General features: G+C 44.1%; 1 protein-coding gene across 19 annotated transcripts in view; it reads left to right on the forward strand.

Annotated features, from left to right (window-relative positions):
• Positions 1–17656, forward strand: part of ANK2 (ankyrin 2) — a 411206-nt gene that overhangs the window by 263262 nt on the left and 130288 nt on the right. For all 19 annotated transcript variants that reach the window (XM_066631612.1, XM_066631616.1, XM_066631619.1 and 16 more), the window contains one exon: positions 6758–6859. In XM_066631612.1, coding sequence (XP_066487709.1) covers positions 6758–6859 — 102 coding nt within the window. The remainder of the gene's footprint in view (positions 1–6757; positions 6860–17656) is intronic.

Raw genomic sequence — 17656 nt, forward strand, 5'->3', positions numbered from 1 at the left:
AGGAGAAAACTTACTTTTAAAGTAAGCCTGCCCTCCCCCTGTGGCACCTGTGCAGATGAGGACCTTGCCCCCGGTGCGGACCTTGCCCCTTTGTTTTCCGCCTGCCCTCCCCCTGTGGCGCCTGTGCAAATGAGGACCTTGCCCCCAGTGCAGACCTTGCTCCCAGTATTCGCTCCATAAGACGCACACACTTCCCCCCCACTTTTTTGGGGGGAAAAAGTGCATCTTATGGAGTGAAAAATACGGTATGTATGGTCAGAACTATAAGTTATTAGCCAACTTACAGCCCAATCCTGAGCTCCCGTGGCACACAGCTTTGGCGGCACCGAAAATGGCTGCTGCCGGATCTTGTGTGCCACGGGCTACCTTTCATTCCCTTCTCCTGGGTAAGGGAAGTAGCCCCACAGTGGGTCAGCAGTAGGGTAAAGGCATTCGTGTAAGGCGCCAAGACCCACATGAAGGCACAGGATCTTGTGGAGCAGAGCTCCACTGGACCCACCTCCCTCCCTCCTCCCAGCACGCCTCCTGCCTGCCCTCTCCCCGCCTCCTGCCTCCCCATCACGCCTCTTCTACGCCTTCCGCCTGCCTCCCTTCTCCCCAGAATGCCTCCTCCCCACCCTCTGTCCGCTCCCGCTTACTGTGCTGCGGCTTGGCAGTCCATGGGTCGGGCATCTGCCCGGCACTAACCCAGTACCAGCCAGTGCCAGGCTTGCACGTGTACTGGCCCAGCGGTAAGACTCGCAAACGTGTCTTATGGCATGTTTGCGACAGTGTGCACCAGCAGTAAGCCAGCGCACACTGTTCAGGATTGGGCTCCCAGGGCGCAATCCTAACCAACTTTCCAGCACTGAGGTAAGAGCAGTGCAGCTCCAAGGTAAGGGAACAAACATTCTCTTTACCTTGAGGAGGCCTCCATGTCTGCCCCCCTACTGCAAGATGCCCACATGCCCCATTGGCACAGCTATGTCAGAGCTAGAATGTTGATGAGGGATTTGGGCCTTAGTGAGTTGGCAACCTTTACCTCTTTAAAGCTGTGAGTTTACATTAAATTGTGAATTGAAATTACATATATACTGATCAGCAACTGAGACAATTCAGAATCTTATTGGTCTGCTTTATTGGACTAAAAAAGAGACAGAGATAGTTGATATTCTGTTGTTTACAAAAAGCACTGTTGAGATTAAGAGCTCATATGCTTGAATTGAAGTGTGTCCGCAACCTGAGTGAATTACTTGACCAAATAGAAGCAAAACACATTTGCCTAGATTACCAAGGTGAAACGCTCCAGAGGAATGGCCGTATTGATTTGTAGCTGTAAAAGGGCCAGTAGTGCTGTGGTTGTTTAGAGTGAAGGACCTTTCCACATGGTTGGGTTTCTTGAACAATAAATGTGCAATTACTACATATTTGTTGCAAAGGGCTCAGACGCCCTTCCTCAAGGTTATGTTCTTATTGCAGAGGTAGTTCATTGTCATGGAACTCAAAGAGCATTATTTTTGCTTTTAGGTTTCTTGTCCCAAGTAGCTCATTCATTGAATGGTGTATACTGCATGGAATGTGGTTGTGGATATCATACAGGCACCTATAGGACTGTGCCAGTGTTATCATAGTGTTATCATTGGGTCTTCACCCCTCCACATGCCCCCTTGATGCTGTTCTTTCTGACTGCTAGTTGCCATCTCACATGAGGTTATCTTCCCTCTCTTCCCCATCATCAACCTGCTTCCCTTCTCTTATTCCCTATTCACTGCATTTGAGTATACCACTGTATCTCCTATACTCCATGAGACATTCCTCAACCTATACTTCCACTCTAGCTACGACCCAATCTCTCTGCTATCCTTTGCTTCTAAGATCCTAAATTGTGCTGCTTAGTCCCACTGCCTTCTCTCCTCCAATTCTGCTCTGGAGCCCCTTCAGTTTGGATTTTACCCACTACAATCCTCTAGAACAGCCCTCACAAAATTATCTGTGATCTTCACTGCCGTATCAAAAGGTCTCTGTTATTCTTCTTGACCTTTCTATTACCTTTGATACAGCTGAGCAAGCACTCTCTTGCTTGACTCCCTCTGTGCCTTTGATTTTAATGGTTTTCTGTCTCCCTAGTCCATTTTATTGCCTATGCTAGATTTGCAAATTTGGGGCTGCAATCCTATTTTGGGAATAAACTCTACTGACTATAATGAACTTACTTCTGATAGGATTGCACTGTTGGACCGGTAAGCATATATGATGTTTATACAAAGATGGTTTGCAGAAATTTATGATTAGACAAAATACGCAGTTTACTTCCTCCTTCACTGATCCATTGTTAGAAAACCCAGGGTGTTGTTTTTTTTAAGCCAGTACACTGTTTAAGGTCATGTGTTAAATAGTGGTTTGTACAGCTTATTGTAATCACCACCCTCATCAGCAGTTGTCTGGTCAGATTATGTATCTGGAGAGAAAGCACTTAATATGTATTCAGAGTTCACCAACTTGTAGAAATGTACATTTAGAGATCACCAATCTTTAGAAACAAATACTATATTATTTACCTATGTTGCGATTTTATTAGGTTTATCCCAAGATGCAACAGCAATTGTTAAAGTCACTTTTTTCTAGTATTAGTGTGTGAGGTTAGTATGTAACAACCCAATCCTACAGGACTGCTGTGCCACTGGAACTTGTGTTCCAGTGTTGTCACATATTTTCAGTGGTTGCAAAATGCAACCTACCATTCTATGCAACCGCCACGGATCAGTGACCTCCTGAAAAGCCCCAACACCGCTAAGTTGGGGCAGGGAAGGGGAAGAACAGCGTGGAGACCAGAGCAGAGCGTGTCAAGGCTGGGAGGGGGGCAATATTATTGGCAGTAGCTCCTTTGAAATCCTATCCCCCTTCTTGACCTTGATCCACCTTCCTGAGTCCACTCAGACTTTGCTGGCAAAATCACTGGTGCAGTTCTGAGTAGATCCATGGTGGAAGTGAAGGCTTATCCCCTGGCAAGGGGCCAAAAATTCCCTTACCTGGATGAGACTCCTGGGACTGCTGAACACCATGCACCAGCTGCATTGGTGGTGGTGGGGCTTAGATAGAATTTGGCAGTACTTACAGTACTTTCAAGTTGCATTTCTAAACATACTTGCTAGACAATAAGTTCCATTAGGCACACTGAGACTTACTTCTGAGTAAACATGCAGAGGAATGCACTGTCTTACCTTAAGTCTTGTCTCATGACAGGGGTGGGGAAGAAGGAGAGCCTTCCAGAGCCCTATGTGCATATAGCTGAGTGTAGTCGGGACTGAGGCTGCTACTGCAGTTCTACTGCACCCCACGAATGTTTATTTTACACAGCTGGATTTTTGTAAAGGGCTTGAGACAGCCAAATTAGCCAATAAAAAAGAATTATGAAAAGAAAATGTAACATAGTATTTTGGAAACAACATCTTTATTTTCAAACAGTAAAAAGATGTGCTCCATAGCGTCAGATGAAGGCTCAACAAATAAGGATTTTTACCTTCAGTATCTGCACTTGTAATAACAATTCTGCTGCATTGCACAAAGTCTCCTTTGGTTACAGACTGTATCTCTTACAAGTGCGTGGCAGACACTGCTGCTGTGCTGTGTCATGGCTCACTGACTGGGAATGAAGGCTGGAACAGCCCTGACAATGTTGCGTTTTTTTCCCACCCTGCAGTGTGCAAAATTGGATTGCGTCTTTGCTTATGAAGAACATGCAACGTGCACTATGATTTACCTTAAATGAACTTATAAGGGTACCTTTCAGTTCTGAGCATGAAATTCAGAACAGTGTCTTAATGAAGAGAATGTGTATTTTTTTAAAATCACATTACAGAATTAATGAAATTAACATTGCCAGGAGATGGCCATCACCAGTTGTGAACTGTCACCTAAGAGCGCGATTCTATCCAATTTTCCAGGGCCAGTGCAACTATATCAATGGGGCTTGCGCTGCATCCTGCCGTGCGGGGACAGACACATAGGCCTCCTCAAGGTATGGGAGCATTTGTTCCCTTACCTCGGGGCTGCATTGCGGCTGCACCGGAGCTGGAAAGTTGGATAGGATTGGGCCCTCAGTTATCTTGCATACATTAAACTTCTTATAGAATCATAGAATGTTTGCATTGGAAAAGACTTGCAGGTCCTCTGGTGCAATTCCCTGCCTAGTCTAGGCAACTACTACTAGATCCCGGACAGGTGGCTGTCCAGCTTCTGCTTGAAAACCTACAGCGAGGGAGGAAAAGCCTAGTATTGCACATGCTGACTGTTCCAGTGCCAGGTGGTTCTCATAGCTTGGAAATGCAGCTTGGCATGTGCTGCATCTTGTGGTGGTGGGGTTGGAGTAGTTGCAGAGGACTCTTCAGGGTAAGAGAACTTCATTTCCTTACCCTGTGGAAAGCCTCTGCTTTCCCTATGGGTCTTCATGCTTCCGGACCACCTGTTTTGCAGAACAGAGAAGAGTTAGGGAGAGGGGAGATAGGATATGACAACATGCAGGTGCTGCCAATCCCGTCCCCTCCCCAGCCCCTCCCCACCCAGAAATGTGGAGACAAAAATGCAGGGGTCCCTCATGCTTCCTCCTCATCCCTCCCAATACCTGCCCCAACCACTGCCTTACCTGGCTTGGGCAGATTGTGTCTGCACTGTTAGTGAGGACACGTGTGTGCATGGCTGCCAGCAGCTGTGCTGGTGGTGTTGCAAAATGCTCGCTTGATTCAGGCACTTCTTCCTGGAACCTAATGCTTTCACCTATGGAGCATGAGTCCCACTGGCAGGGCAGTTCAGTTCGGATTCAAGTGCCTTGTGTACTTTAAAGATGTAGGGACTAGGTCTTAAGTCGCCTTGGATGTGTCCTGCGCCCAAATCCACTTTCTGGGTCAAAAAAAGTTTCATTCTCAGATTGTAATCCTAAACTCATTTACTAGAAATTAAATGCTATTGAATTTGCTGGGCTTTACTTTGTGGTAAATATATAAAAGACTGCACTGCACAAGGTTTTATATGTGATCCAAAGCTTCACTACCTTATCTTGGTGGCAGTGTGTATATTCACAGATCAGTTAGGTTTTGCTTTCAAAACAGACTTTGGGCCCAGTCCTATCCAACTTTCCAGCACTGAAGCAGCCACAATGTAGTATGGAGGCAAGGGAACAAATGTTCCCTTACCAAGAGGAGGTCTCCATGACTCCCTCTCCCCGAATGCTTTGCATGGCCTGTTGGTACAGGTGCATCAGTGCTGGAAAGTTGGATTTGGCCCTTTGTAGCATTGTGAGCATTTTTTCAAGCTCTTTACTTTTTCAAGATGAAAAGTAAAATGTTCATCTATTCTGTGACATCACAGCTGCTCAATCTTGAAAGCTTCGTCTATCACAGAATACACGAACATTTTACTTGTTAGAGAGTACAGTACGGACACAGTGGCACTATTAAGGAAGTAAAATGTCAATTTGGAAAAAATTCATACAGGTTGTGCTTTGTTTACAGTAAAAAGCATGTAAGTGGCATGGGAACAGAGCACAAAAAGACAAAAAAAAAATGGTAGTGAGCATCTAGAAGCCAAAAATGATGGAAAAAACTGAGATAGAATGATCAGGCAGATGTAAAACTTGTCCCTGAGGAAATGATGGATAAGGAGTATGAGACAGCTGAAGGGAAGGGAGGTCACAAGAATCAATGAAAAAATAAGTCTGGCAAAACCCTTAAAAAAGGACTGTGTGCTGCTGATTGACAATGAGAGGTGGAGATGCCAATGGACAGTCTCCAAGAAGGTGTAGTACGTGGAAGCAAAAAAGGTGGGGAAGAAATTTAACGTATTGCCTTTGTAATGACAAGCCAGATGTTTGTCTTTCAACATACAAGTGTAAAGTTTTGGTTCCTTTTGGTGCCCAGTGGCTTACTAAAGAAAGTAAACTATGTTGACAAATTTGACAAAAGGTGCAATTAATTGAATTGCTGCTAATTTCATATTGCACGCTGTTTCTTACCAACTGCTTATACTGGTGGGCCCTCTTTATCTGTGACTTTGGAACTCGAGGATTTGACTCAACCTGCGCTGGAGGGGCTCAGGTGGCCTCCCAAACGTGACCAGAAGCACCTTTCAGTTCATCCAGACTCTGGAGATAGACCCCACCTGCAGATTCAGTTATCCACAGGTTTCAGTTTCTAAGGGGGGGGGGGGATCCGGGAATGGATCCCCTGCGGATACTGTGGTTCAAGTGTATTCCTAATTAGAAGACATGTTCTTTCGTTTTTTGTTTTGAGGCTCAGTTAGGCTGATTTCACGTAACGTTTTTTGTCATTTATACCTCCATGGAACATGAGTTCATTACACATTTGGTATAGTCTCTGTGTTGGAAGCCTGACATTGAGTGAATACAGGCAACTGTCTAGTAACTTACTATGGTAGTGCATATTACCACTGTTTTTTTGTTATATCCTGTCAGATGGTGAGGAGGATGTTATTATTCTCTTGTTTCCCTGGATATCTGATAGATGTAGATGTGTGGCAATGTTCTTTTAATCGCTTGGTGATATGATTGAGGATTAGCTCCCCATGTGCACACTAAGGAATGTGATAAATGATCATCTATATTCATGCACTGCCTTTAGATGAGACATACCTAAATCAATAGGTATTGATTAAAACTTCATTAATATAAATGCCTAAGGCCTTTCCTTTGCTCACATTTGTGTTGCTTCCCTTTAGTGCAGAAATTCATCTTATCTTTTTGTCTGTTTCCCCCCCCCCCCCACAGTCTGACAGCAATGCAAGCTTCCTCAGAGCTGCCAGAGCTGGCAACCTGGACAAAGTAGTGGAATATTTAAAGAGTGGAATAGACATCAATACATGTAATCAGGTAAGTGATTACCACACAGTTCTATATTTTACAAGTATCATTAACTATAAAAGGTCATGTGGAAACCCAGAAGGAATTGTGGGGAAATGAAGGGTTTTTTAAAAATCCTTTCCTCCCTCCCTTCCCCCCACAATGATTTGATGGGTGGAAGTGGGGAGGAAGATTTCCCACCCACCCAGGATCACTTTCACATCAATTAAGTGGATGGTCTGGACCATGATCTCCTCCACTGTCCACTATACAGAAAGCAGAGAGAGTGATTTACTTATGATCTTATAACCAAATTATCAGATTTTCCAGAGGTCCAAAAAAATGTGCTTCCTCCTTGCAGATATATTTATGTAGGTAACATGTGGGACAATTCTAATTTCATGTATATACTGATGGGATCTGAACTGGCAGTGACTAGCCAGGAACGAGATCTTGGGGTGGTGGTAGATAGTTCTATGAAACATCAACTCATTGTGTGGCAGTTGTGAAAAAGGCACACTATATGCTAAGGATTATTAGGAAAGGGATTGAAAATAAAGTCATAATGCCAAATAATGCCACTGTCATAATGCCTTTATGCAAATCTGTGATGCATTTAGAGATCTGATTTCCCCATCTAAAAAAGGGTTTGGTGAAACTAGAAAGGACAACAAAAATGATTGGGGCGGTTAGGAAAGGTTAAAGCATTTGGGGGTTTTTAGTTTAGAAAAAAAGCTGACTAATATGCAATCCTAAGCACACTTACTTAGAAATAAAACTTCATTTTTTCAATAGGACTTACTCTCTGGTAAGTGTATATTGGATTGCAGTCTAAGGCTGGGAGTCTCAGGCTGGGAGTTAGCCCCATAGACTATAATGGAACTTACTTCAGAGTAGACATGCATAGGATTGGGCTCTAAGGAACATGATAGAGATTTATAAAATAATAACATTTGGGAAAAGTAGACGGATAATTTTTTTCTTATTCATAGTACTAGAACTTTGGGTAAATCAGTGAAACGTATTGCAGCAGATTCAGAATAGACCAAAGAAAGCACATAATTAATGCTGCCACAAAATGTGGTAATGGCCACTGTTTTAGATGACTTTAAAAGGGAATTTGTTAAATTCATGGAGCACGTTGGAGTGGATGGACATATGGTATAAAACAGAAAGGCCATTGTATTCCTTGCTGTAGCTACCGAAAAATATTTGAACTGAGGTGATGAGGGAGATCGTTGTTCTGTGTTTAGGGGATTTTGTGTATATTTAACTGCAATGCTTTGAATTGCATTTCATCTTGTTTGTAGACCTGTGGTTTGCACAATGAGATGTTTGACTTTCACAGTGAAGGCAAAGCTCAGCTTCCTTTCTCCGTGATCCTGTACTGGGGGGGGGGGGGGTTGGAAATTGACAAAATTGTGTCTGGGTACAATCCCTTCTTCTCTGTCCCTGTGATCACTTTCTTAGGAAAGGAAAGGAAGGAAGGAAAGGAAGACTCCTTTCATTCCCCTATGGCTGCGGTTTTCAAACTCCCAGGAAAGCCGCAGTAAGTTCTTGCAGGGTTGGGGTGGAGGCAGCGGGGGCAGGGGAAGGCTGCCGTGCGATCCCAGGATTGCACCACTCAGGGGGGCTGCAGGGGCTTGGGTACACTTACCAGAGCCTCCTGCAGGGGTGCAGGGAGCCCTGACATCACTCAGAATGTTAAAAGAGCCTGTGGTTTTTGGCCCATACAAATATCCCAGTACAAGTGTTCAAGAATTTCATTCCCTCTTGAATACAAATTGATGCTTTCTCATTCTAAGTGAAAGGCAGTAATATACTTAAGCAGGAACGTATTTTATTGATTTTTATGCAAATTGGAGAGATTCATTTTTGTGTTGGATATGGTGTGAGGCTGGTGACCAACCTTTCACCTTCCACAAATCATGCATCTTCCCCCACAACGCACCTGTTCCCAAGTGAGATCCCAAGTGCGGAAGTCTGAGGTTTCCCTTGCTATTTCTGTGGAACAGCAGCCAGTAAGTAAACACTTGGTAGGATATTTTTAGAGGAAAGCTTAATGTATGTTAGAACAGTTAGAATCAAGAAGCTAGTATTCATTAGCAACAATCAAAACTTCCAAATGCTGGTTACTTCAATTTATAGCGGTGATTACTTTTATGAACGGCCCTTAATTACAAACATGTGTGTGGTCACAAATATAATAGTGTGCTGATAATTAAAATCATCTGTATATGCAGTGCCATCCTATAGAAGTATATCAAATAATTTAATGGTAGTTTCATCTGTACCCCCCCCCCCGTGGGGGGGGGGAAGCTTTACCTCCAGAAGGTTTTCAAATGCCAGAATGCTCTTACAGTCTTTTTATTGATCCATCAGGGGACTAATAGAAAAAGGAGAGGAGTTGTCCCTCCTCTGAGGATTGTCAATATTCCTCCCTGCCCCTTTCAAGGGATCCTGTAGAGAGACTTGGGTGGAGGCTCTTGGCTGAAAATTGAGCACTATATAGGGTCTTCAAGAGTAAGGCCTGCTGAACTAGGGCCCAATTCAGATCAGTGCGCACCGGCTCCCTGCCAGTACACTCTGTTGCAAATGTGCTGTAATGCATATTTGTGGGCATTAGCGCTGGCCAAGCACCAGGGGTGGATCCAGTGTTTGTGTTGTGTTTGGGGAAGGGGGGCATGATCACTACCAACTGCTGAACTCAGGTTAACCAGGCAGGTAGACCTGGGCTCCTGTTTTAACTTAGGGCCTTCATGGGCAAGGTTCACAGGGTGGATAGACCTAGGCTCCCACATGGACTTCAACCCCAGATCTATTTGAGAAGACCTGGGTTCCCACTTGAACTTTGAGCCATTGGCTGGAATGGAAGCCCAAGTCTACCCAGCCAGTAGATCCAAGTCCAGGCAGGAGCCCAGGTCTACCCAGATGGTAATCCTGGGCTCCCACCTGGATTTGGAGCCTAGATCTACCAGCTGGGTAGATCTGGGCTCCCATTCCAGCCAATCTCGCCGCATCCCACCCAGTGGACATTCTCCTGGCACCTGATTTTTCTCCCCAGCCCAAGCGAATGCCAGGCCACAGACCACCACCTCTGACCAGTGCTGTCCCAGCTTGGGCTTGGGCTAGGCCAACCTCAGTGCTGGACTGGCAGACAGTTTGGGGAGGTGCATGCACCCATGGCCCCCCCTGGATCTGCCCCTGCGGTGGTGGTCTGCGGCCTGGCATTCGCTTGGAGCATCATGTGGTGGAGAGGTAAGTTGGGGTGGGGGGAGGTGGGAATGAGGTGTTTCGGGGTGGGCAAAGGGCGGGGGAAGGCATGGTGAGAGAACAGGGCGAGAGGGGGCAGGGTGGAGCTCAGTTCCGTCGGATCTGGAGCCCCGTGTAGGGCCTTGTGGCTTTCCTTTGCACCAGCTAAATAGCCAATGCAGAGATGAATAAATAGCAGCCCTTCCACTGCAGGCTACTTCCCTTACTCGCCAGTTGCCCAGTGTGCTTAGAATGATGCAGCAACCATTTTGGCACGTTGGGCAGCTCAGAATTGGGCTGCCTGTTATGTTCTAAGGTCCGTTACCCAGATGGGCTTTGGGTCTCTAGGAATCCTGCCTTTTCCTTGCCCCAAAGTGGAACAGGATCTGGGCTGGCTGATATCTGTCTTGCTCCAGAACTCCTGCCACACTCCTGCAGAAGTCTTTCCTTCCTCTTCCCAGGGTCCTTTCCAGTTCCTTGCCTCTCTCTCCAGCTGCGTCAGGTCTTCCTTGCTTCCATTTATCTCCTCCTGTTCCTCCATCTGCTTTTTCTCTTCTCTAATGTCCAGAATCTGGTTATAATCTCATTTTTCCTGTCTGTTTCTGGACTCATTTTTGTCTCCTTCCCTTTCCTGTTCACTGCCTTTCTCTCCTCCTTTATTTTCTGCCCCCTTTCTCACTATTGCATGGAACCTGTGAAAGGCTAGAAGCTGCCCTAGCCCTTCCTAGCCAAGTGCCACCTAGCAGCTGAGAACAGGCATTTTCCAGTTACATAATCATGGTAAGGGACTTTGGGACATTATCTTGCATTTCATGTCTTGTTTGAGTTGAAAATTTTTAAAAAGCAAAACAATGACAAAGGACCTGTACTCTCTGATTTCCATCCAGCCTACATGCTTTATCTTTAACATCTCAAAAAGGACATGGAGATATTTGTTCTGAAGACAGAAGAATTAATGTTATTCTTCCATGTGCCTGGCAAAACAATCTCAAATTTTTTCCAGTTCCTTGTCTTATGAACTTGTATGTTGCTTCTTTGTAAAATTTAAGGTAGCGAAATCGTGAGTCTTGAATTGAGGAGGTATCCTGTGAATCAACAGCCTTATTTGTGTGTTTTTTTTCTTTTTATATAGATGAGGGAATACCTCTAGGTTGGTACAGCAATGTACCTGTACCTCTACCTCTTCTCCTCAGTCACTCAGAGGGGTGCTTTTTTTCTATGACCAACACAGAACACGAAATAATGAGAATTTCTATTCAATTCACAATATAAAATATTAAGATCAAACCACTCTTTTCACAATATAGCACCACTTTTGCTTACTTCTGAGGAATTCTCAAGTAGTTTTCACTAAGGTAACAAGCCCATGCAGCATTTCCGATTGTGGAGCGGCTGAGTAAAAGTATCTGCTAGAGCAGGGGTGTCAAACATAAGGCCCAAGGGCCGGATGTGGCCCACAGAAGCTTTTTATCCAGTCCTCAAGGCTCTCAGCTGCTGAAGTGTTACTGCTATAAGGGCAGCCCACATGAAAATTGGGCTCTCCCATATCTTGAAATATGATTTATGATTTACATAAATACATGAAATACATAAATAAGATTTATGTATTTTCTCTTCTGTTATTTGCAGCTAATGAGTTCCTAAGTGAGAAAAAGTGCTTATTTTTGGCTTTGACCTGTTTAATGACATCATTTCCTGCCTAATGACATCACTTCTGGTCCTCAGCTGGCAACGTGAATGCTAGGCACTTCTTGGGGCTTGGGGCTTAGTCATTGCTCCTTCCACACTGTACTGTAATCTGGAGATGAGCCTGCTGAGTTCTAAACTGTGATCTGTGATGAGATAAATGTGCTCAAATCTGGATCTCCCCCTGCCCCGAGCCAGTCTCTGTAAATGCCTTTTCTGGGGCTTGTCTGTGTGGTGCTGCACTTTTGAGAAGCTTTACAAACCAAGCAAGGCTCAGTGAAACCTTTCTCTGATTTTATTTTTTCTGTATTGTATTGCACTTTGACCTGATCACTTTCTGTGGCTTTTTGGCACATTTTATGCCATTCTGGTATGCAAAGGAGGGCGATACTGTGATTTACAAAAATTCTGCTTGTCTGTGTGGTGTGCACTTTTGCGAAGCTAGGAAAGCCAATGAATATGTATATATGCTGGGTAATGGTCTCTAAAATGATACCGAGTTCACAGTAGAAATGCTTTTTATGCTTTATTGTGGTGTTTGTACAATTTTGTATAAGAATTTGGATAAAACACACAACGCCACAATTTTAACCTAGAAATTTTGGAAAAAAATACCATTTAAAAAAAACAAAAACTATCCCTACTCATACTACAGTAAATGCATTGTGGGCTTCTCCCAAATCTCCTTTTCTGTTAAACTGACGGTGATGTTGTTACACATGCAATTACTCCATGCTGATGAACAATCGAGGAAGAGTTACTGCTTAGTCATGATGCACTTATCCTCCCTTACAGCCTGTTTTAACCATAGATTTAGTTCTTGGCTGCATAAACAAATTGGAAGCTAAATTTAGTTAAGGGGGAGCTATCTTAAAGGTCAGTGAGTTTGTAAAGAAGCCCACAATTAACCCAGCTCAGCTCTTTATTTCTCTTCTGTCATTTTCTCCTTCCCTTTGTGTGTCTTTACAGCAGTATTACAGCACCATTACTTTACAGCACTATTTCTCTAAAATCCAGAGTAGACTTTTTGAAATGCTCACCAAACATTGAGTCTTGTGTTCTGTTACTGAAAAGAGTTCTTTTTAAAGCACCCAGACCTCCAGAGTAGACCTGGGTATAATGGAGAAAATCAACATGAGTCTTTCCCTCTGTGGTTTTCAGCTGCTTTGATCCATTTAATCAGATAAAGCAGCATTTGGTTGCCAGCCAGCCTCTTTTCTAAATAGGTTGGATTGTGCCCAGCTGACCTTTTGCTGTTTCCACTGATCATTAAAACTGAATAGATCCTTTAATGTAATCTGTACAGTATTGTGTCAATTCATTCAATACCAAATTCCAGGGTAGTTGAATTTGTAGTTCTGTAGGTTTAAGTAAGTCTTCCAGGTTTCCTGTTTTATCAAGGAAAGCTGGAAAGGATTTTTGCTGTGAACTTGAATGCACTTACTTAGAAGTCGGTGCTACTTAAATTTATTAGACCGGTTTCAGAATTAAAGCATTTGTCAAGCTGTTTCATGTTCAGAATGTTATGTCAGGAATTCCAGTATTGTGGCTCTAAGTCTGTCTCAATTTCTGATGGCCTGAGATGATAACCTAAGTCATGACAGCTTCCCTATCAATAAAATATCATTCACAATTCACTGGTTACCTTAATTGTGAGGATTCATGTTTGTAAAAGAGCTTTGGGTTTGACTCAATGATCCAGCTGACTTCTGCTTGCAGCTAGTTAGTGTCCTAACCTCCAGCCTGTTTCATTGCTATCTTTTTCATCACCCTATGCATTGTTTCTTTGCATTAGTGTCTGCCTCAAGTCATCTTCTCTTGTGCCCTCCTTGTTTCACCTTCTTTCCTTTCTGGGTGATTCTTCCCTGTTCCACCCTCTCCCACCCAGAAATGCAACCTCCCCACCCATGAAACATCCTCCTGCCATTCTTTCTCACCTCCATGCGCTGCCCAGCACAATCTTGCATGTGGTGCAGCTGCAGGATCTGGCAGTGGCAGGCTGGCACATGCCTTGTGCCAGTGCTGTCGGCTCTCGTCAGCACAAACATGCTTTACAACATGTTTGTAACACTCCAGAGTTGGTGCAGAAGGCCTGCACCAGCTCAAGTCCATTTTTTAATTGGGCTGCCCATAAAAGCAAAAGTTCAGTTACATTGTGAAATAGTGGAAAGGGGAAGGACCACCTTTTTGTACATGAATCTGTCTATGTGCTGTGATAGTTTCTGATTTAGTTCCAGCAGAAGACAATCTTAGAACAGAACCAGCACATTATTTTCCTCTTAAAGAACATCAGTTTAATCAGATCTAAAATGTTGATGATTGAGAGTGAGCACAAATTTGCTTCAGTTCCCCTTAAGAGCTTTAAAAGTTCTTAGCTAATGAAGCTCATTAACTCCTGCAGCCATGTATAATTAAAAAAATAGTAACCCCACGTGAGTAGCTCCTGTGTAATTTACTTTACAGGAATTTAGAACTTTGCATCAAAGTCGTGATCTTTGCACTTTAATGCTAAATTTAGTAGTAGTAGAAGGTAATTGTAGAGTTTCAGGCCAAGAAATAATGCTACAGATGATACAGTGCAAATTTTCAAAGGGGGGGGGTGTTCTTATTTTAAACAGAGCAAACCTTTATGTTCATTTTCCAATTTAGGCCATCTAAACTGAAGACACCCAGATTAAAATCACATTTTCTTACTGAAAATCTGAAATTAAGGACGCTGGTCTAGCAAGGTTTTCATTTCTGCTTGTACATTTGTGGTGTGTGCTCCACATGCTGAAGAGCACTACAGTAGTACAGCAGCTTTTTAACATGTTCTTCACACTTGGCTTTGTACATGCATATGAGGATTTTTGCTGGATAAATCCATAGCACTTTAAACTCAGGGCTGTAATCTCTCTCATGATTTGGCAGTCACAGCAGTATTCGATATCAGAGACACAGAAAAAGGTCACACTGTAGACCCTTTCCATGTAATCAGTATTGCCAGTGCAAATGAATGCTACGTGAGCTCCTGTTGGTCCAGGGATTCTTATGTCCCATGTTGTATGAGAAGGAGCAGTAGTGCTGTGGCTCCTACAATGCTGGAGTATTGTAAGAACCTGCCCATATTGATAATTTTACATTATCATGTGGTTTTTTCCTGCTCTCCCTCCTAGGCCATTAGGTCAGCATAGACGGTTCCTGCCCTTGTCCCATTTTATCTTCACTACAATCCTGCACAGTATATTAGGCCCAGAGATACCGTAGGCCTTCCTTATCTGTGCATTAGGTACCCATGAATGTGACTCAGTGTGACTGCTGACCTGTGCTGGAAGACCTCACTTGACCTTCTGGATGCAACCGGAAGCACCTTCCAGTCATATCCCAGAGTGTTGTGAGTTATGGAATGGCCACACGCTACTTCTCTGGGCTTCAGAAAGTTCCAGGAGGTGCCAAAAAGACACTTCTGGTCATGTCCAGAAGGTCCTTTAAGGACTTTCCATCTGCAGGAATTGGTGTCAGCGAGTCTTAGAACTGATCCGCCATGGATACTGATGACCAACTATCTTGGCTGAATTCCCATGATGCAACATACTGTTATTTTTCTATCAAGAATATGGCTGCAAGGAGCTTCATGAAGAGCTCCTTTTCTCTCCCCCTCCATTCCTCCTCATCTGTTTTGTGGAGCTGTAACATAAATTCAGATCAGCTCCACGTTTCATACACTGGTTTGTAAACTAGCTGTTGAACACTGGCTCTCTGTACAAACACAATGTGGAGCAGTTTAACAGACAAGAATTCCTGGCCATAGAGAGAAAAGAGAAGTGGTGGGTTGAAGGTCATTCAGATTACCTTCACAACTCAACCAACATTTGTTGTTTGAACACTAGCTGCCAGCATGTTTTTTGGTACCTTTGGGAAGGCTGGAGCTTTCCCACTTGTGCCTGTGGATCCACGAAGGCCCATGAGTCCATGGAGCAGGTAAGCATGTGCAGGGGTTGGAACAGGGAGGGGGTAGGCAGAACAAAGAGGGGAAGGGGAGAGGTTGAATCAGGACCCAGGGGAACGGTTTCAGTAGCGGGAGCACCCACTGAATCTTAACCCCCTTCCTGGCCCTGGCCCACCTTCATGGATCAACATTGACTTGTGCCAGTAATTTCACTGGCGCAGGCTTGAGTTGACCCATATAGCTCCTGGGGTTTACCCAGGGACTAGGGGATAAATGTCTCCTTATCCTGAGGAGATCTCCAGTAGCCAAAACTCCCCTATAAGTTACAGCTGTGTTCATGCCATTGCATCATTGCATGGGGAGAGGATTGGACTGTTAATCTAACGCAGCAATTTTCAATCTTTTTCATCTCAGGGCACACTGACAAGGCACTGAAATTGTCAAGGCACACCATGCTGCCAGTTTGGGGCTCACATTCCATTGGCCCTACTAATAAATGACCTTCCCCCAAATTCCTGTGGCACACCTGTGGACCATTTGTGGCACACCAATGTGCTGTGGCACGGTGGTTGAAAATGGCTGATATAACACATGAATCAGTACCCCACATAGTCTGTCCAGTGCCCCACATAGACAGTTCATGTGCCACAGCTGCCTGCCTGCTTTCAGATTTGCTGAGTACAGGCCTCTTCTTTCTATGCCCAATTTTGTCAAATGTCTGGCAGTAATTCGTGTGCTTCCCAAAATATGCTCTTGTGTCTTTGATTTAACTGCATTTTTATCCATACTGTTACTTCATTTAATGTGAACTGGAGTGCCACATCAAGTTGTGAAAATCATAAATCATTGATATTTTTAGGTTAGTGAACAGCATTTGGAAATGTCAGTGCATAAGGTTCCACCTCCTTGCTAAATTGTGCCCTGCCTGCGTCATGTACCGTGCTGTGCCTTCAAGCTGGACGGGGTTGCTTGGTTGCTTGCATTGTCAACAGTACTCCTTGATAGGATACCTTTTGAACATGAAACCTTTCAGTATCTGAATGACCATGGTTGTAATCCTGTGCAAACTTCCTGTGTAGCAAATAGACATGCATAGGATCATGCTGTAAGTGAGAAAATATGGAACCCAGAATATACTAAAATGCAATGAAGACCATAGCCCATCTGTACATTGATCTATTCCAGTGGTTCCCAAATTGGTAAGTTGCAACCCACCAGCCAGAGACGCACTTGCCCTTGCCCCTTTAAGGGGCAGGGAAGGGGGGAAGGCAGCAACGCAATACCCAGGATTGCACTGCTGTGGGAGATGGGAGGGGTTTTTTTTGCATTTACTTGTAGACAATGCTGCAGTCCTGGGCAGTTCGGGGGAGGGGGGGACTTAGGGAGCCTTCCAAATGGCTCCCCTTGCCTGCAAATGTCTAAAAAAAGAAAAAAAATGTCACTTCCAGTTTTTGTGATGAAACAAGAAGTGCCATTTTTTCAAAAGACTTTTGCAGGCACAGAGAGCCCTACATAGGGCTCCCTGGACCTCCCAGACTCCCCAGGACTACAGCATTGGCTGCACTAAGTTTGAAAAAAAATAACCTCAACCCTGGCAGCATCGCAATCCTTGGGGTCACATTGCCTTCCCCTCTTCTCTGCACATTTTACAGTTTTCCCAACTCGCTTGCAGGAGTTTGGGAACCATTGATCTATTCTAAGTCGTTTCTCAGGTCCTTAGTACAGGACACTGCATCCTGTTCTGGTAATGAAAGTAATGGACTTCCAACATGTATCATAAATGTGCAATGCAAAGATTGTTAACAGTAATCATCAAATTGATTGTTGTGACTGCATTCACTTGGGCCACTGGCATCTGTTCAACTTGTGTTTCAGCACATCCTGCTTCAATCAGCATAATTAGACTCCAAGTTGATTTGGCCCATTCTGTTTTCAGGTCTGGCCCCAGTCATATTGCTGAG

The sequence above is a fragment of the Tiliqua scincoides genome, chromosome 6 (genome assembly GCF_035046505.1).
Source record: "Tiliqua scincoides isolate rTilSci1 chromosome 6, rTilSci1.hap2, whole genome shotgun sequence".
In the NCBI taxonomy this organism is placed as follows: Eukaryota; Metazoa; Chordata; class Lepidosauria; order Squamata; family Scincidae; genus Tiliqua; species Tiliqua scincoides.